General features: G+C 42.7%; 1 protein-coding gene across 1 annotated transcript in view; it reads left to right on the forward strand.

Annotated features, from left to right (window-relative positions):
* clpb (ClpB family mitochondrial disaggregase) overlaps nt 1–21,796 on the forward strand; it is a 37,103-nt gene continuing 15,307 nt past the window's right edge. Inside the window, exons 1-6 of the mRNA XM_083914611.1 lie at nt 1–640; nt 1,888–1,939; nt 5,521–5,607; nt 12,854–12,957; nt 14,686–14,814; nt 19,881–19,978. Coding sequence (XP_083770737.1) covers nt 184–640; nt 1,888–1,939; nt 5,521–5,607; nt 12,854–12,957; nt 14,686–14,814; nt 19,881–19,978 — 927 coding nt within the window. The 5' untranslated portion in view covers nt 1–183. The remainder of the gene's footprint in view (nt 641–1,887; nt 1,940–5,520; nt 5,608–12,853; nt 12,958–14,685; nt 14,815–19,880; nt 19,979–21,796) is intronic.

Raw genomic sequence — 21,796 nt, forward strand, 5'->3', positions numbered from 1 at the left:
ATGAGGTGAAGCGGTTGTTTTGGTCTCGATGGTTGTCACAGTGTCTCCCTGGAAACTGAGGTTTAACGGCCGTTACATCTGAACCACCGCGGTGTCCCGGACTGTGGGGTTTCCGTTTCCTTCTGGACTCACTGCCAAACCGAGAGTTTCACCTCCCGCCTCGTTGTCGGTGAGTTCATCGCCATGTTATCATCCGTCCCCACCAGGCTCGTTGCGCGAAGGTCGCGCAGCCTGTCACCGTGCAGCCGCGTGCTGCAGACCAGCGCGAGCGGTGTCTCACGCCAGAACATCCGCGAGACACCGGCGGAGATCAACCGCAACCCCATCGTGTCCACCTCCCGGGTCTCCAGGAGGGGGATTTTAGCCGAGGAGACCGCTGGTGCCAGTGTGAGCCCGTCGGTGCAGTACCACCATCTCGCCCCTAGGTGGCTGTCCAACCTGGAGAACCGCCGCAGCTCGTGGGCGGCTCTGGCCAACAGGGGGCGCAACAACAACCAGTACTGGGAGGAGAGCGGGCAGAGCGGCGGAGGTGAGGGCTCGGGGACAGGTGGAGGAGCCACCCGGGCAGGAGCCGCCTCCGTCGGTCTGCTGTCTGCTGCAGCCGCGGCCTTCTGCCTGAAGAAAGACACTGACAACAAAGGTAGACAAAACCCGGGGACATTTTTGGTTCAGAGGCGTAAAAACCTCCAAAACATGACCAGTTTTAAGTCAGTTTGATACAGTTGTGCAACAAAAAGACTAATATTCCTCATGTATCACAAGGCTTGTTTTAAATAATATATTTTTTCTGATTTTTTATAAAACTTGAATCTATTATGCTTCCTTATCTTTTGACCTGGAGATGTCTAACCACTGTGGCTTTGGCCTGTGAGAAGTAGGGTGTACAACTATACATGTTGTTTGGTCAACATTTAAGTGTGTTTTCATTTTTTCCTATATTCCGTCTCCGGATCTTTCAGTCACAGTGAAAACTGGCGACATTTCCGGGGACATTAGTAGCCAGAGACAGGTCACTGACTATGGGGACTTTTAGGTAGAGGGCCACCACCTTTTTTTGCACATTTTTACAAAATAGATAGATAGCCTTTATTTTCATTGCACAAGGTACAGTACAACGGAATTTAGGGTGCTCCCACGGTACACCACAGATTAATGACAACATATAAAAGTGAAAAACCATGCAGAAGACATTTTTCAATACACAGTGTCTTAGCGGTCAAACAAATAAAAGTTTTAAATCATACAAATCAAAGGGCCACTCTTGCACCATGGGTTTCGCTGTACGGGCTTGGTAAAAAAAACAATTTTCAAACAAAATATCGAGATTGAACAAAAAAAAAAAGTGGTTTATTTCACCAAAAAGCGAGCAAACAAAGAACAAAGAAAAATCAGGTGCTTCTCCTGCTCCGGTAAAAAACCTTTTGCCCACCCAGGTGCATACTGGTCCCCTAACGACAGCCTACCTATATGATTTCAGGTGCCCCCCTAATGTGCCTGAATGAGACAAAACACAAATAATAAACAAGAAACACCTAAACTAAACAAATAATAAACTACAATACTAGTTACATATATACTATATACTATAATAGTAATCTAATCATAATGAAATCAAATACATTGACTTAGAATAATCAAAACTAACTACACACTAAACAGAATACTAAACTAAACAGCACCAACTAATAATAAATGAATAACTCCAAAACAAGGTATATACACAACAGTAAGTATAGTATCATAGTGTTCAACTGAGTTAAGAAAATACTGGGGGATTTGTTTGGGTTTTTAAAAAAAACAACAGAATTGGTAAAAACCCCAAATTGCTAATGTTTGCTCAAGTTTCTGTATTCTTCTGTTTTCTGTATCTGTTTTTGCAATAACAAGGTGATGCTCTTCTGGAGGCAGCCAGGACCAATAACTCTGAAGATGTGGCGAGGTACCGCACACACACATACACACGCACACACACACACGCACACACAAACACACACACACACACAAACACAAACACGCACACACACGCACACACACTTAGGCATGATGAATCTTGGTTGAGTTAAATGTTCTGTGGAGAAGTATGCATGCTATTCCTGCTTAATATTAAAGGAGAAACAACATTGGGAACTAGATCTGTTCTTGTTTGCTCAAATGTATAAAGATACAGTATTTCCTGTTAGTAAAAAATATTTTGGAATCGGCAGAGCTTTGTGATATTGTTCATCCTCACATCACAAACATCATATGATTTAGATGTTTTAGGGTTTTTATTTTAATATATGTAATTGTTAAATATCATTTTCTTTGTATGTGCTAAATGAAATGACTTATTTTCCATGATATCTACTGTATATTATCAAAGGACAGAGACTCTATCCTCTTCCATTGATTTTAATAGTGTACACACACACAAGGTACTGAGGCAAAAATAGACAAAATTATGACACTCTCTCAGCCTGGACAGCATTAAACTCCATTTACTTGAAAGCATGAGTGGTTCCATCCACAGTGATCTTTGCGGTATAATGTCTCTGTCAACTCGGGCCGTCCTCGATTAAACACATTCTTAGTCAACTAAGACTGAACAGAAAAATTTGTTCATTTTAAATGTTGTGTTTACCAGAGATGTGCTCATAAGTTTCTTGGAAATAAGTTATTCGGCATGAAAAGAGCATGAAAAAAAGAAAAATCAGCTTGATCAAGACCAAAAGCAACAAATTAGTCAACTACTGTCAACCTGTAATGGGCTGTGGTTAGTAGAAATAAGCCTAATGATAAGATCTTTAGCCTTGTGTAAATCAGATCATCTGCAGAGGCCCGTTACGAGAACAGCGAGGATCAGTTAAGAAAATTTGTAATTCCAACTAAAACCACCAGGTGGAAGAAGAGCACCATTTGTGTGTGTAAATGTGTGTTTGCAGGGTGGATGCTGCACTTTCCAGTCAGAGCTCCGTTCATGGTGTGTTGGATATATGTGATTTGTTCGCCTCCCTCCGATATGAAGCTTTTAAAATATTTTTTTCCTCTCACTTTGCATTACCGTTTCTTCTTAAAGGTTAAAATGCCCCCTTGTCTCTTACAATTTCCCTGCACTCTCAGAGAAAGTCAACCAGAGCCACCCAGAAAGGAGCTCAGGACTTACTGTACTTCTTGGTCCCATCTGTTCTGCAGATAATATTGCATTACACATCTTGAGTAACTAAAGCCTCTTTCACACAGACATTCCACATTAGCTCTGTAATGAGGGCCGCGCTGTTACCCCGGCTCACCTTTTTTCACACTTAACTAAGCGTAGATGGCGTAATGCCACCCCAGTGTGTGATTTCACATAACACAACGCAAGCATTCTGTCAGTAGAGAGGACAGAGACGGACTCAGCACTGCATTACTTGTGTGTTTGAGAAAGAGAGAGAGGGAAGAGAACTAGGATTATAGAACTTAACGTTTCTGTACATTAATAACTTAGGCTATTCAGAACCGCTTTGTCACGACTCGCCCATCACTACCGCATGTAGTTCCACCCTGTCGACTTTCCCCCGTTCACACATGTTGGTTTGGCTCCGTAGCGGCTCTGTGACTACCTCCGCTGCCAGCGCAAAGGCACAACAACTATGTCTCTTCATTCTGTATTTATACCTTTCATACACCAGTCTCGGTTTGAGCAGGCTGTGTGAAAGGGGCTAATGAAAGCAGACTGAACTGGACACTGAAGACAAAGGGTCATGATCCTATTATGTTGTGTGGAAGTTCTGCTTGTGATGCAATACCAAAGAGCCTAATATATTATTACCTATATTCACATAAAGGACAGACAAACACTTAGCACTTCATAATGTTGGTTGGATTTCCCGTCAGTCATGCTCCTCAGTGCTGGGCAATAATAACGTTCATGTTGAATCAGTACATGTGTGTGTACAGTGTGTCGTTTGAGTATTTGTATCAGTGTACATGAGTGCAGCGTTCATGTGTTTATCCATGTGTGTCTCCTTTTACTGGCTTGGGTTACCTGTACCCATGTGGCAGATGGTGTAGGTGAGAGTGCAGTGAGACAGTCGGCAAGTCAGCGCCTCGCAGATGTGTTAAGTGCTTTTGGTTTAGTTTATAGAAGTGGTAGAGTGTCAGGGTGTGTCTGCTGAGAGGCAGCGGACGAGACAGAAGTCCCGTTTTCCCACAGACTTGAGAGAAGCAGTTGCGCTACAAGTGTGGTGAATGAATCTTGTGATATCTTTGAAACACTGGAAGGTGCGTATGAAGTTGATGTGCTGTCATGAGACCCAGGCTTTATCATGAAAAGCAGCTTCCACTGAGGAGGGTTCATGTAGTCTGATAACAATGCTAACATTTTAGGGATGGAAGCTGCTCTTAGCTCAGTATTTTTAGATTTGAAAATGTTATTTGTTAAAATAGTTAATATCCCCCTCTTCCAGCTTTATTGCAGCCTAGCTTGATGCTGTGATTGTGTAGCTCACAGTAAAACCCACATTTTTTGAAGCTGGTTAACTAATTCTTATGGTCTGCTTTCATTGCAGGATTTACAGATATTCTTGACGCTTCAAGTGTTGTTCTTTCTCTGCAATACTAAGAACATACATCAGTCATACACTTGAAATATACAGAAAATGTAACCAAAAACAGCCTGAATATCACTCTGAGCGTAGGGTCACGCCTGTTTGTAGAGACGACAGCTCTGTGAGCCCCCTCGTCATGCACGTTTATTTTCCATCCATTATTTTCTGTTGTGAATTTATGATTCTACTAAAGCTCCAACTTCAGAATCATGTGAGTTTTAATCATAAAAACAATAACAACAATGTATCACCATCAATAAAACAATAGTTATGATAATGAATGCGACATAAAACACGGTAATAAAACATCAATTTAATTCAAAACAATATAAAAGGAGCTGCTCAGTTTTGACTGAAACAAAAAAGTAACTGCTCCCTGAAAAGCTCGCATGTAACTGTAGTGATGACGTGAGTCCAAACCCTGATGCTGCATGCAGTGAAAACAGAGCCAGGGAGCGTCAGAGCTGAGTGCAGAGCAGATAGGCCACCATGTTGACTGTCAACACACACACTGTCTGCCTGCTCAGCACACGAGACGGCAGACGGATCACTTACACACACACGCACACACACATTTATAAGGACTGTGGCGCTCCGCTACCTGATGTCATACCCTCGGGCAGAAAACTGATCACACACCTGGCTTTAACACACCCACAGACACATTAAGCGGTCAAGGAGCAAGTGTGTGTGTGTCAGATAGAGACACAAGGCAAGTCTTTGATACAGTCGCACAACAGCTGGACAGCCATATCTCTTGTTTTAACACTTGTGCGTTCACATGTGCATTCTTTCCCTTTTTTTAAGCGAGACCAAATCTTTATTCAGGCATCATTTTATCTCAGTATGTGCGTGTTACTAACAGAACACTCCTATTACGATCATATTAATACCACCACTGTAGAAAGTGATGTTAAGTTATGACCACGTTTCTTTTCCTTTTTCCCATCAGGCTGGTAAAAGAGGGTGTCGACCCAAACCACCGCCACCGTCTAGGTTGGACCGCTCTCATGGTGGCTGCCATGAACCGACAACACAGGTGTGTGTGTGTGTGTGTGTGTGTGACAGTTCTGAGATGCCCTCCCTGCTGAGCCTGTGTAACAGTAATGTAGTGTTTTTCAGCTGTCCGCATGAGTCGGTATGTGAGCATATGTCATCCGTGTCCCCCGCTCCAGTTGTTACAGTAGGTCTTTAGAAGTGCAAAGCGCGACTTTCAGACCGACAGACGGTCTTCCCCTGTTCCCCCATCTCTCTGTCCAACAAATTAAATTAGCCTCCTGGCCCCCAGAACACACACAGCACAGAGAGGGGCCGAGGTTAAGGCCGGGCCAAATCCAATTTAGCTGCCTTTCTTTTTTCTTTTTTTCTCCATCAGGACTGTGTGGTCACTTTTTTTTTTTGTTAAAGGGCCTCATGTGTTCGTGAGAAGCATAATGTGAAATTTGAATATGAAATAAGCTTCAAATTAACTTACTTTAAATCTCAGGGTGACAGTGGCTTGCTCCTGGAGTTTGTAAAATAGTTTGTATTAATGGTGCTAAAATACAAAACATCTGCGCCATTTAGGTTTAGAAATGTGAGAGAAATTAAAGTTTGTCAGACCAAATGGTTTTCCTGGGGTCAAGTAATGTTTCTGCACTGTAGTGTAGAATTTCAAACTTTAGACTCTTTTCTGTATTAAAGATTAAAATCTTCCAATAAAATATTTCTATAAAGTTATTGTGTGAAGTGATAAAGAGCTTAATCAATTAGTTGACTGACAGAAAGTTTATTGGCAACAATTGTGGTTAAAAGTTAATAGTTGAAGTAATTTATTAAGAAAAAATAAAGCCAAACATTTGCTGGTTCCAGCTCCTCAAATGGGAGAATTTGCTGCTTCTACTTGATTGTAAGTAAAATAAGCGTTTTGTAGACATCACGGTGGGCACCTGGACATTGTGATGAACAATGTTTACAATTTTCTGCCATTTTATAGACAATTAGACGATACTTGTTAATGAAAATGATTGTTATTTGCACACTGCACATCTAGTCACAGTCTGGTCTGTAACTCACCCTCTGAGACAAATACGATCATGTGCTTTGATTATTTCACTTTGTGGTGATGTTTGAGCTGCAGTACGTGTGTGTGTGTGTGTGTGTGTGTGTGTGTGTGTGTGTGTGTGTGTGTGTGTGTGTGTGTGTGTGTGTGTGTGTGTGTGTGTGTGTGTGTGTGTGTGTGTGTGTGTGTGTGTGTGTGTGTGTGTGTGTGTGTGTGTGTGTGTGTGTGTGTGTGTGTGTGTGTGTGTGTGTGTGTGTGTGTGTGTGTGTGTGTGTGTGTGTGTGTGTGTGTGTGTGTGTGTGTGTTATGAGTGCTATAACTCAGCAAGGCAGTGACACTCCTCTGTGTTTAATCCCGTCTTCTAACCCCCCAGTGAGCCGTCACTGCTGCAGGGAAGACAGAACACCGGTTCACACACATCAGTCACGCGCGTCTCACACAAAAACACAGACGCGCACACACAAGGGAAGTTTATACCAAATATCTTACAGGCCAACTGCCTATTACTCAGTCACACACAACTTTATTTGCAGCCGTTAAGTGAAAACACAGGGAACATCACTCATGGACAAGGTCTAGCCTGTAGCGAGAATGTCAGCATGGATCTTATTGTTGAATAACTTCACCCCTCCCTCACACTGCATTTATATTTTCCTGGAGCATAAGTGATCACTGTGATTTCACCACAGTGCTCTGTCAGCGGGAGCCGCGGACTCTGATCGTTTCTCGGCGTAGCGTTCCTGCAGGCAGCCTCTGTGGTGTTCAGGGGTCGAGGTGCGTCCGTGTGAGAGAATCAGGGGTGGAGTAGAGGGCTGCATGTAAGAATTAAGGGTGAGACATCGGTGGGCGTGTGTTTGCTTAGCTTTGATGTGAGGGTAAATCGGGGAGGCGCAGGGCCTGGCCCACTATTTGCACTCTTTAACGCACAATACCCATCTCCATCTCTCTTTCTCTCCCTCCATCCCTCCCTCGCCACATTCACGTGCACAATGACTGTTCAGCCGAGTGTAACGCCTGTTGACCGTTCCGACCTGTCGGCCGAGTGACTCGATGGGATGGGAGGGAGGAAGGGAGGGGGGACAGAACGAGGGGAAAGCCGAGGGACGATGGAACGAGAGGACGAGTGGCTTGTTGGGAAAGAGAGAAGAGAATAGTTTAGATGTGGAGGGGGATTAAGGGTTTGGGACCGGGATTAAGTCGACTGAATAGTGGTGAAATTCAGAGAGAGTTCCCAGTAAAATATTCTCATCATTTGGTCACGATACAACACAATTGTGATGGTAAGCAGCTTGATCCACTGACGCAATCAGTTATCATGTATCATTATTTCTTACATGTGCTCGTCTCACTGCACTGAAACAATATTCCCTTAGATGGGCATTGATTTGTTTTTTTAAGTTTAAGATTATTCTCTACAATACCACATTAAAACCACATTAATGGGTTTCCATGTAATTATTTTCAACATTTGTACAATGTACAGTTTTCTACAAAGAAGTGATTGTCATAAGAATACAGTGCTCCTTTTTTAAAATTTTACAGCTACAAAGCAATCGTGCAACGGCAGAGAGTAATAGAAGTTGAAAGCTGGACTTTCTCACAGCTGATGTTACACAGAAATACTGACAGGGGTTTAATTAAATAATAAGGCTTCTTAAATGCTTCAAAGCAGATATTAGAGGAGATTTTTCCGTTGGCTTCATTTCACACTTTGAGCTGTAGTCAAAGAAATGTGTCTAGTAATGTTGTCTGGATGACCTGATGAGGGATGGGGAAAAATACAGATTTAGCAGATTTTATTTGTGCACAATTGCAACTGTTCAAGTTGTGATGCCATGGTGTAAATGGCTTTCCAAAGGACAGCATGGCAAGGTCAAGTCCATTTTTTTTGTAAATATCACAAAACACAAATTTGGCTCCAGGGTCTTCACGATCTGACAATAAGACACCCTCAGTCCTTAGAGTCCCGATCAGAATAAGGATGAACAGAAAAAAGGGGAAGAAACCTCAGGCAGAGCAACAGACGAGCGCTCCCTTTAAAGAAAGTTAATATTGAAAGAAAATACTTGGAAGAAAACACATCTTAATAAAATTGCGTATTGACAACAAAAAAGTGCGGTGAACTTCTCTTCCTGGCATCTATCTGACCCCAGGTGTGCACCAGGTGAGATGAGGTCAAGTGAGGTCCAGCGTCTGGGCCAGGTGGTCCGAGACATGGATGGTCAGTTCGGCTCGGGTGTCTATTATAGCACAGGAGAGACGGAAGTGTCCATTTCCTGTCTTCCCTCCAGGGCAGGATGGGGAAAACTAACACCAGCCCCCAGCAGTAACACCAGTCACCTTTGCTGGCAAAAACCTTGGCATGAGCCGGAGGGTTAAATCTACCAGCCTCAGCACCGACTTGTTAAGCAAACACAGGTTATTATTTCAAGATCGTGATACAAGAGCTGGATGGTGGTAGAGCGGAGAGAACGTCCTTCAGGGTTTGTACGGGTGCTGGACATCTTTAGTTTGGTGTTTTCAAGGTGTGAAAAGTGCTTATGTTATATGGGATGGCATACAGAGCACTCCACATTTGAGAGACTGAAAACAGCATTTTCTGACATTTTTGCATGAACTATGACTTTTGATGATTAAAAGATCATCAAAATAGTTGGTGATTATAATTCTGTTGATCTATTAGTCGACTCATCATTGCAGCTTTATCAGTCTATTTACAAACATGAAAGGTTGGTTACCTTTAGTTTGTCACCTCTTTGTAGGAAACACAGTTTTGGTTGTTTATAGCACAATAACATCTAATTTAACGTGATGAGTAAGTGCCATAACTATACTGAATATGCTGTATACAAATATGTAGTTTACCACAGCTGCAATGTGCTGGAAAAGCATGAAAATGCACCTTGAAATGAGATACTTGAGAAGTGTTCGAATTTGACTTTGGAAAAGGTGGAGGAACCCTGGTCCTTTTTTAACTGGTCCACGTTTTTTACGCATCTGTTGAAATGTTCTCGAGCAAGACGAAAGGAAAAAAATGCAAAACACAATGAGGAAAAAAATCTGGAGACGAGCAGCTAGATAACTCCCTCCTCATTTAACACACACATTTTGTCTCAGTTTAGCTATGAAGGTAAAATAATGTTGTAATTCACAGATAACCTTGTTTCAGAACTTATGAGATTATGTTCGGAGGTCTGTAATTTTAACTTTTGGCCCCACTCCTTTAAAAATGGGAGTTTAACCTAATTAACCTTTGCATGCCTTCAGTTTGGCCTCAAATTAGTGCTGCAACCCTCCTCCTAAATGTCCCAAATAAAGTTAGCCACTTGATCATCAGTTGATTAGTAAAACTATCAACTGTTTTCAAAAGCTCATTATTTTTCGCACTATCCTGTATAATTAAATCTCTCTCTTTCATCTTTTTAGTTGCACTTCCCTCCTTTCATCCTCTCCTCCTCCTCCTCTGCAGTTTTCCTCTCTTTATCCCTTTCGTGTTTACCTCTCTGATGCCATTAACCCCTGTTTTTTTCAGACCATCTCATTTCTTCACACAGTCCTGCCCAGCCTCGTGTGACCAGCCACAGTTTGAGTTTGTGTGTGTGTCTGTATGTGTGTCTCGGAGGATGCATCGGTGTGTTTGTAGAAGTGCTTGCAAGGGTGACAGGAGAGCACTCTGTGGGTCACGGCCCCCCTGCTGCAGTGATACAGTAACAAAAGGGGACCCCCCGATAGTCCTTTATACCCCCTCAGCAAGGTCAGACACAAAGACCTGGCCGGGCTGTTCTCAGCCTCGCTCTCCCACAGGAACACACATGTTCTGTAGTGACAACTACCAAAGTCTACTACTTTGACATGACTGGAAATTTCATCTCATTATTATTATCACTGTTTTTTTTCCCATTTGTTCTGCTGATACACTTTACTGTGATTTTTGATTCTGTGCTGGTGCCAGAATCCATTTAGATCTGATTATTAGATAAATTAGTGCCAAATCATAGCAAAGGTTATCTCAAGACACTTTACATGTAGAATAGGTCAAAATTAACAGAGACTCAATAATTCCCCCATGAGCAGCAACAAGTCACACTATCTTTGATAATAATAATTACTATAGTTATTATATTCAGTATTAATCCAGCAATCTTAGTCACTGAATGTTTTGATTTACAATTGATAGTTTCGGTTGTTGTTTTTTTTTTAATGCAAATATGCCAGAAATTTGCTGGTTCCAGATTCTCAAATGTGAAGCTTTTATACATTTCTTTATCATGTCTAATAGTACACAAGTATCTTCGGGTTTAGCGATTTGAATGCCACACCTGAGGCTCTGGAAAATTAAAATAGGCATTTTCCAATATTTTCTGATGAACATTTTATAGCGAAATTAATCTTGAAAAAATGAACTGAGTCATTAATTTCCCGATACGTGCTTTGGATACTGTACTGCTTCAGCCTGTTCTCAAATGTTTTATGTTTTTAATATATATCATGTAGTGTTACAATATCTTCAGATTTCCCTTTACTGTTTGTTACTATTTCGCACCTTTAAATTGACTGTGTGATGTAAATATCAGAGTTGATTTGAGAAGTCGCGCCATCCTTCCTGAGGTCCTATCTCGTGCCATTTGCCTGTTACATGGTCAAATGTAGTTGATCCAAAAGAGGAGTCCAGCTCATCCACCTATGAATAATAATTCTCCTCCATTTAAACCCTCTCAGGCCCCCTGCCATAACCATTTAGCTGCAAACGATCCATCACTCCCTCCCAGGGCTGCATTACGTAGTAACAGGTTTAATGGCAGCCAGCAGCGTACTGGCAGGGTTCATGTTTCGGCCATCGCCCCCGTTCTCGCTCTCAGCGGGCACAGACTAGCTGACTATTTTTTTGTTTCTGCGGCTCAATGTCAAAGCCATCGCACACGTTCATGGTGGTAAATGTAAAGCGAGTGTGTTCTGTAGACGGAGAGACGGTACCTGGAATGTCCGCTGGGTCACAGTGAGTGGTGTTGCCGAGGTACTGGTGTTTGTTCTATAAGGCGGTACGCTCCAATGAAGGGATACGCACAAACACACAGACCCCCGCCCAACCCCCCAACGCCGCCGGAAACAGGCCCGACCCTTGCCCCTTCAATGTACACATATGTACATGTTACAAAGCAGACTACTGTGTGGTGAAGGAGGGGAGCGCCCATTGGAGTGTATCCACCATAACGGACACACTAGCAATGGAAGTAAATCAGGTGGAAGAGTTGTATTTATATCTGCGTACAGCATGTTTGTTTTCAAATTGTGAGGACGGGAGAAACTTTGTTAAAGATTCTGTTTAACGACGTGAAGGAAGCAAATCTCGTCTACTTCCTGTCTGACACATGCTTTCCTCTGATTTTAGGACACCGCAAGGCTTCGTTAGATTTGGGCAATTAGACAATTAGTGTTTTATTTATGGTCAGTCAGTTTTTTCAATTGTCTTTATTCGTATCGTGATAAAATTAGATATCGTGATTTACAATTGCGTCGTCTGAATTGATAATAGCATGCACACACTAACTTTCAAAAGTTATTTGAAATAGTTTGAGGAAATAGTTTGAGGATATTTGAAGGTTGCAGTTTTGGTGTTTGTGTGCGCGCATGTAAACATAGTCAGTGTTTAGCTGGAAAAAACATTTGTTTTTCGTTCATTGTACTTGAAACTGCTGTGCACTAATGTTCTTAATAAAATGAGAAAATACTCTGTACTTTCCATTTGTAGAGTATGTAATTCACACAGGAGTATACAAAATATACTTGTTGTAATCGAGATATAAATGACCTATCGCCCAGCACTATTGACAACACATACTGCAAGCTGATTTTACTGAAGTAGTTTAGTTCATTGTGGGCACGGTTTTAAATTAAAAAGGTGCTTTTTGACACTGTTTTTGCATAAATGTGATGAAGAACCTTTTTTTGTTTTTTAATTCACTGGATTCACCAAAAAAAAAACGGGTGACCCTCATACGCTTCATCTATAAACCATTTCTTAATTGAATTCCCAGAAAATGTGCTATATCATGATATATGTTGGTATAACAACGCGAACGTACATATTTTGGGAAAGGAGAAGAGCCGCCCCCGTAAACGTGGTTATAACTTTAAGTAGTGCTGGCTGAAAGTGCAGAATTATTACTCTATTTATTGTACTATTCTAGGTAGGATTATTGTGTGTATTTAAACGTGAGTCTGTTTCTTTTGTTGTTTTTTCCAGTGTGGTGAAGGTTCTGCTCGAAGCCGGTGCCGACCCAAACGCCGGAGATCAATTCAACAACGTTTACGACACCTCACGGGAGAAAGGCATCCACTCACTGGAAGGTGAGAGAGAAAAAGAAGTGTGTGTGTGTGTGTGTGTGTGTGTGTGTGTGTGTGTGTGTGTGTGTGTGTGTGTGTGTGTGTGTGTGTGTGTGTGTGTGTGTGTGTGTGTGTGTGTGTGTGTGTGTGTGTGTGTGTGTGTGTGTGTGTGTGTGTGTGTGTGTGTGTGTGTGTGTGTGTGTGTGTGTGTGTGTGTGTGTGTGTGTGTGTGTGTGTGAGATATTACACGTATGAATCCAAAGTGTTGAACCAGAGATTATGAGACGTTATAATTTGCATGAAGATTTGCATATATGTACATGTTTCATTTCTTCCGCATTATTTATTTGCTATGTTCTGTGACAAGTAGTGTGTGTTTTATTTGTTTTTCTTCCGAGCTGCACACACAAACAAGATGGCACACACTTACACACACACATACACACACTATACCCCCACCCCAGTCTGTGTTGGGGTTCTGCAGACATATTTATATGGGATATGTATATTGCAGACATTTATATGGCTGTCAGGTTTGGGTCCACGTGGGGCCGGCGTAGCGTGGGGAAGCGTTTCCCAGACGCACACTGATGGATGGGCTAGGGGGGCCTGTGCGACGCTTTATTGGGTTAGCTATGATTATCCCGCCCTGTCTCTCTCTCACTCTCTCACACACACACACACACACACACACACACACACACACACACACACACACACACACACACACACACACACACACACACACACACACACACACACACACACACACAAAGATACTGCAGAGAGAGACTGTCAGAGAGATAGAGAAAAAGAGTGGGATGGATGGAGGAAGGGAAAGACTGATGAAGGAAGGAAAAATGAAAGGAGGAAGGCAATGAAAGCAAGGGAAGGAGGTAGGGAGCAGCGATGGATAGAGTGAGGGAGAGGTTAAAGACGGAGAAGGAAGAAGATTTGGATGTTCGAATCGGAGGGGTGATGGTGGGAGGAAGGGATTGAAGGAAATGGGTGGGATGATGAGGGAGGGAGAGGCGAGGAAGTCAGGAAACGGATGAGACAAAGTTATTCGGATAGAGGGAGTGGGGAGGGAGGAAGAGAGGGCAAGTGATGAAAGGAATTGATGGATACCAAGGAGGAGAGCAAGGAGGCGTAAAAATAAAAAAAAACTGGATGATGGAGGAGTGGCACGAGATGAGTGCTCTTATGAAAAAGAGACGTAAGGCGAGAAAGATAGACTCTCTCTATTATTAGTAAAGAGCACAGCAAAGGAGACCCTAAACACAACTCGCATTATTCCTATCACATCGGACAGTTGAGCTAAATCTGTGGAAATGAACAACTCTTCTGAAGCTGTAAACAGGAAAGGCAATTTTGTAGTCTGCAGCGTGAACACTGTCCCACTCTCTGAAGCCTCGCCATCAACTGTGAATAGATTAAAGAAAGTTTGTTCGGATTTAAAGGCGCAATCATTTCTTGTTAAAGTTGTTTGTTAATTCATCATAAACATCTTTTCAGCTCGGATTGGAGTTGTGCCTATCTAGTTTCCATCTTTGAGGAACTAGTGCGTTTCGCCAAAAGCCTTTTTGAGTCTAGTGTCGTTAAAAGAACACGCTTGAATTTGAAATGTACTTACAAATGAACCAGTAGGCTTTTTGGCTTTGTTTCCCCCCAACCAAAGCACGTTCTACAAAATAAAAAAAAGCAGTCTTTTGTTCTAATCTTTCTTGTCTGTCCGTGTATCCCTACCTGCAGTTCTCGTGTCCAGAGAGGATGAATTCAGCAGCAGGCTCAGCAGCAGGGCCGGCTTCCGTGGTTGCTCAGCGCTTCACTATGCCACGCTGGCTGATGACCCACGCACTGTCCGCATGCTGCTGGAGGCTGGTACGCTACAAACCCCACCCTCCCCAACCCAGCCATCCCTCACCCCACTTTAGAGTCTGTGAGGGACCTCTGAGGGTCTAGATATCTGCACCTGGGCTGTACTTGAACAGTACGCACTGATTTGTCCAAAATGTAGCATGCAGTATGCCAACAAAACCTACCTTGTCTACAGTACTGTGTCCCACAATGCAGTTACTTACCGCCTTCAAAAACTGCCTTAGCCTAGTCTAGCATACTGCAAAATAAATCGATTTAACAGTTTCATACTGAGTTTGTCAGTAATAGGTCGTAGGCGAATATAGCAAGAGTCTACTGAGTTGATTCTCTACCATTTCTTTTTTCTCCCTAAATGGTTAAAATCTTCAGCCGAGGTATGAAAGTTTGATCGGTGTTCTTTACTTTGCTGTGGTTCACATTCATGTTCCTCATTTAATTTTACTCCATTGGGGTAGAGAAAGGGAGAAAGAGGATGGAGCTACTTAGATGAACCACGTCCGTCCCGCATGAGGGAACACTGCAGAAAATGCAGCTGTCACCTGAACTCTGTCAGTCTCAGCTAAAGCAAACAGACAGAACTCAATTATATTGTTCACTGGAAGGAAAACGTCCTGGTGGTTTAACAGAACGTGTTTATCTGTTGTTTGGCTGAATAATGCTCAATCTATATTTAATTGACAGCTGCTTTACTTGTTTAATACCAAGGAGGTTATGTGTTCAGTCCTTTATTTTCATTTGTTTGTTAAGTGACAGGTTTCAGTAATATTTGTTGGAAAGTTTGGCCATAAGCCAGACAAGAAAGTCTTCAATACCAGTGTCTGAGCTTCAGAGCCTCAGTACTAATCAACAGCGAATATGAAGCATGGTCGGGCAGCATGACTCACCAGAGTCACCGCACCAGAGCACAGTGATTATGCAAGGCTGTTCACTTTGTTTACACACATCAGACTGCTCGGTTATAACTCGACTCAGTTATAACTGGACTGCTGCAGTGTTTCATTGCTAGCAGCTAGCGGACTTCTGCTCATAGCTTAATCCCAACAGAACGCCACGGTTGAACTTCAGCTTGCGCATACGTTTTTTCAGACTAACGTTGTTAAAACAGAGCAGCTAATATAGGTAGCTACACATAAGCAGACTGTCGAGTCTTCACTGCATCTTTCTCTCTGCAGCTCAACGTGTGTTTGTGTGGGATCAAAGGAGAGGAGAGAAAAATGAGAGGAAATGAGACTCAGTCAAGACGCTCACACTGAGCTGATTTTTTCAGTTTTATTAACAGCATTCATTTAAAAGGTTTCTGTTATTCTACTGTATTGGAAAAAACTAAAACTAACAAATATTAAAATTCCAAAATAATACACCTACCCAACGAAGGAATATCTGAATAGCTGAATCTTCAGGTCTGGTGTGTTTTGTTTATGCCATTTCTAGATCCCTTAAATCCAGCTCCAACCTTTTTCTTTCCAACATATTTTTGGAACACGCTTTTTTTTGCCACTCTTCTGAAACAATGGCCACTTGGGTTTCACATAGTTTTATTTAGATTTTTCACATCGGGCCACATTGAAGTTTGTGTTTTGTGACACCCTGCTTTTATGAGATAAGACTGTTTCTGCATTGTTGAATAATGTCCAAGAATGACTTATTCTAGGGTGCAATTTATTAATTTGAGGAAACAAATGACTGACCCCCCCTGTTTTATCGTGACACACGCCAGGCTCCGTACCTTAATCTTTACTATCCAAACTAAATGGTTCTCATAATGCCCTCAGAGCTGAAGGCAGAATTGTCTCCATCAGCTTTAAAAAGCTTTTCATGTATCATCGTCTTAATGCTTCCACCCCTGAGTAATATAAACAGTATTACAAAGCACATTTGAAATTGATCACTTGTTCGTACCCCCCTGTCTATTCTCCCCCATTACACTCGCACCTGTCGTTGACTCAGCTCCACTGACACGCACACACACACTCACACAATCACACACACACACAAACACACACACGCACGCACACACAGACCCTCGGGGCAATGTCTCCCCCCTCAGTTTCCAGGCGAGCAGCTCTTAAACAAGCTAGGCCTAGTTGAACTGTGACCTCCGCACAGAACATGCCCTTGGGGTAACTCCACAATCGCAGGATGTGTGTGCCTTTTGTGAGTTAGTATACGTATGTATGTCTTTTGTGAGTGCATGTGTGTGCTTGTGCACTCAAGTCTCCATTTCATTCATTAAAATATTCATATATTCATGTATGCTTTCATCCTTTTGATATGTTTTGAATCCTAACTTGGGGGGACATTTGTAGTTTTTGCTTTCTAGTCTGATATGTCTTTAATCTTAAAAAAAACAACATTTTTCCATTTTTTGGATTAAACACCCCAACCACCGTCACTACCTACACACACACACGCACAAACTAGTATTAATGTCTTGTTTATTTTTATGATGGATGATGCATCCAAAGCTCTGTCTGCCTGTCTCTCCCGTCTCACCCCTGCGTCAGTAAGCACTCTGTACGCTTAAACAAATCACTTCTTCTAACTCGATCAAATGTTCCGCAGACGCATTTTTGAATTAAAAAGGTAAGAAATTTCACAAAGCAGAGACATTTGTTTTAAGTCAATCTGATTAAAGGCAGGGCAGGTTTTTTACTCGCCCGACTGGGTTGTTGCCAGCTTGGCGCCACCATCATGGCCAATAACAATCGCACCATCACACACTGTCAAACACCAACACGTTGCTGCCCATGTGCATGTGAGAGTCACTGTGAATCGGCGCGTATTTAAAGTTTTTAAAGTGTTTAATTATTCTTGGCAAAGCTTGTCATTTAAAAAATCCATTTTCCTCCTTGCAGCCTTTTTTTTTTTACGTCACAAAAAAATCTTATAAACTGCCACAGCTTCAGGACATCTGTGTGGATTTGTGTGTGTGTGTCCTCTGATTGTGCATCATCTTCCCTTTGTGTGTTTGTGTGTGTTCTGGAGTTGTGTGTATCCCATACTTTATTTCCCTTGTGTTTGTTTGCGTCCATGTTTTTGACGAGCCGTGGGTTTGCTCTTTTGGCCTTAGCCAGCCCTCGACTCACATCTCCATCCATCACATTCTCCAGGCCCACCCTAGGGCCTCTCCTTGCCCCACAGTCCCTCGCACCTACCTGCGGAGGCTCTCTAGCTTCTCCCCAGGCTCCACATCAGGCCCGCGGCCACAGGCACTCTGTAATGGACGGCTCCGTAGGTGGTAGGAGACCAGAAGAGACACACATGCTCACAGACGCACACAATACAGATACAAGGACACACACACACACACACACACACACACACACACACACACACACACACAAAGACCAGCAGGGGCTCTCTCCCACCAGCTGCAGTGAAAGAGAGGGAGGAGGAAATAGGAAAGAGGAGGGGACTCCTAATAGGCATAACTAAAGCACTCCTAATGAAGGGATCCTGTGTATGCGTGTGTGTGTTTGTGTGTGCATGTTCAGCTGGCGTGTGTGTCTGTTTGTGTGACTGTCGTTAGTGTTGATCCTGTTATAAAGTGCTATGGCCCAGAGGGTTGGCCTGATATTAAAGCCCTAAATGATGCTATTTATTATGTCCTGTATGTGTATGTGTGTGTGTGTGTCGGTACTTTATTGCTTTCCTCCCTCATGTTTTTGGTGGGTGGGGGCGTTAGTGGTGTATTGTTGTCAGGATCGATAGCTTCGTGAGCAGGTCACAAATTTTAGGGGCTTATCGATAATCACCACAGTGATTATTAGTCTCTGCGGTCGGTGCTCGGAGCGATAGGAACAACCAGCGCCTGTGAAGTGATTACATATACTGTTTGTAGTTTGTAGCTCACACAGAAACTTCAGATGGGTCATCTGGCTCTTAGTGCACCATTTAACATCCTGTACATTCACTACAGTGGTCACTAATGTGGTTTTTCAGATTCAGAAATATCTGCCCTCATCAGCTGAAAGCTGAGTGGAGACTTTAATATACTCTAGATAAAGCCAAATGTAATATATCTTCAAAAAGTGTCACAATTAGTCAAAGATCTCATGAATTTCAGTATTGTCTTTCAAACCTGCTTTGTTTGGTCTGGACTTCCTGATTTCAGTTTGATCTGAAACAAAATTTCAGGTGTGAAACCTCCCCTGGACCATGGTCGGGACCAAACAACGAAAAGAGGTGGTCTCAGTTCAGATCAAACTGAGCTGGAAGGGTTCGTTTCTAATGTGAATTTCTTTTAGGGGGATGAGACAGATGTTTTGGACCAATTACAAGAAGTTCTGGTAGAATCGGAAAAAGGAAAAACAATGAAAACAGTAGCAGACAGGAGAGAGCAGGTCTTTAGGAGGACTATAAAGAGTCAGATGGAGGCACGTGTGCGTTGGTGACTCTGTGTTGAGAGTGGTGGCACAGGTCAGGGCAGAAGGCACCGCTAACCACCTTCCCTGACAAGTCCTGGCACACTTTACATGTGCACTTTCCTCGTTCATACTCCGACCCCTAAATAAAAAATCTGTTTAACAAAATTTTTCCCGCGTTTGACCCCCTCCTGCTGTGTGAAGTGTGTGCAACGGCCCCCAACCTGCAACAACCTACAGTGTTATAGATCCTATAATAATCCAGGGTGTTGGTGTGCGGCTGTAGGGGTCAAAGTGTGTTATTGGCACGCGTTGCAGATATGAAACCCCCTACAGGGTCATTGCATCACCCTACTGCTTCACTGCAGTTAGTCTCAGTGACCCCTGAACCCATGTGACTTCTCACCCCTAACCTCTCTTCCTCCATCGACGTTTTGACCCTCCTGCTGAGGCAGTGTGTGTGTATTCTTGTAGCACTTACAGCTCATTCTGTCTTTTGTGTGTGTGTGTGTGTGTGTGTGTGTGTGTGTGTGTGTGTGTGTGTGTGTGTGTGTGTGTGTGTGTGTGTGTGTGTGTGTGTGTGTGTGTGTGTGTGTGTGTGTGTGTGTGTGTGTGTGTGTGTGTGTGTGTGTGTGTGTGTGTGTGTGTGTGTGTGTGTGTGTGTGTGTGTGTGTGTGTGTGTGTGTGTGTGTGTGTTGCATACAGGTGCCAACCCCCTGCAGACCAATGGTTTGGGACACACGGCGCGGTCCTACGCGAAGGAGGGAGAAGTGGGCACAGTACTGCAGGAGTTTGAGGGCAAGGTAAGACACACTCATACACACACAAACTCTGACGTTGTTCTTCCGTACGAGCTGTGCAGAATGTGTAAGCAATTAAAACAGAATTAGTTTCCAGGCACACTGCTGTTTTGATGCTGTAGTCGTTTCCTGTGGCCTGGTCTGAATGACTCGGCACTATTCACTCAGCAGACATCTGCGTCATTTACTTGCCTTCACGCACACAGACACACACTCATCAGGAGGTCTGTGTCAGTCTGTTGACTGAGTGACAGGTGCTATTGAGTGTTAGACTTGTGAAAGCTGGTAGAGGTTAACTGGGGTTAAAAGCATGTGCTGAAGAGTAAAGTTGGATTATATATCAATGACATGTAGATATTGTCTACGTTTACATGCACAGTAGTACTCCACTATTATTCTGCATATGATTCGGGTCATGTAAACTGCATATTCCCTTTAGAAGTTAGGGTTATCAAGAGGTTAGGCCTTGTATAGCATTTTCCCATTAATATATGCCTGTATTATTCCGGTTGTAGGAGCATTGTTTGGGAATCTATAAAAGCACACTTGGAATATGCGTCTCAATTTGCAGTTTGCGACACAGTCTCTTGCCTGTTTACGGTCAGTTCTGTGCGTTGTACAAAAAACAAATAACCTACAGTTTGTAAGGTTGGGGTAGAGATGCATGCCCAAAAGAAAAGCCCACATTTATGGGCGGGGGGGAGAAACGCACCTACTTGAGATATCAACAGGTGTGCAAACATTTCAACACCAGCCTTTTCAAGACGCTGGTTGAAGGAATGAAAGAGGCAGGCTTTGCGTTCGCATGGTCGAACAAGTAGTAGTAGTAGAAAACTTTTTTTTAAAAGTTGATGCAAATAAGCAAAATGGCACAAGCGGCGCTCCACTTTTCCATATGTGAGAGCATCGACCCCTGTCAAACACCGATCATTTTCCTTAGCAATTGAAGCAGCTAAGGAGGAATATTGTTTGTTTCAACCTGAATATTTCACGCATGTAAATGTAGTCAGTGTTATATGGGACTAGATATAATCTGGAATCAAACAAACGAATGGGCAGCAGTCAAGTGTCTTTAATATATCGTCAGTTGTCTCCAGAATATTCACATAACAATGTTGAAATCAAGATATTTGGTCTAAAATATATTATATAATAAAGATATTATATAAAATATCTACAATTTATTGTTTCTTATTGATGCTTCCTCTGTGTGCTATCCACTTTGCTGCTGTGAATAAGAAATTTCCCCTCTGTGGGACTAATAGAGGAATATCTTATCTTAATAAAGTAATGTATTCATCAGTACATGGAGATTTGATTCATCACTTTATGCACATGCAAGGGCAATAACCTCCTGACAAATGTTTTATTAAAACACTAAGAATGGTATCTGTTAATAGTAAATAATAAAAAGATTCTAATATCTTCTTGGATCGGTTGGTATTGTCACAATCGGTAAAAAATGAACTTTGAAGGAACTTTGCTCGAGGGTGACCTTGAAGCTCGGTTAAGTTTCAACTGAAGCTGGGACTCCTCGCTGCTCAGCTCTCTGTATCTCACAGGCATACAGCAGTTAAGAGGTGGGGTCAGCTGTTTTTCTTAAATAAAACCTGAGTTACCCGCACTTATCTACCAGTCTGACAGCAGGCCAGAGCTAAACAAGATGGAGAGAGAGAATAAACAGCCTGCCTCCACTGCAGGGTGACAACCTGGAGTCTGAGAAGACAAAGAGGAGAGGATGAATGAGTCGCGGGGGTGTCTGCGAGAAAGAGAGTAAGAAAGAGGGGAAACTCATGGGGAAGTGCATGTGAAAATAAAGGT

The sequence above is a fragment of the Echiichthys vipera genome, assembly GCF_963691815.1.
Source record: "Echiichthys vipera genome assembly, chromosome: 5".
Lineage (NCBI taxonomy): Eukaryota > Metazoa > Chordata > Actinopteri > Perciformes > Trachinidae > Echiichthys > Echiichthys vipera.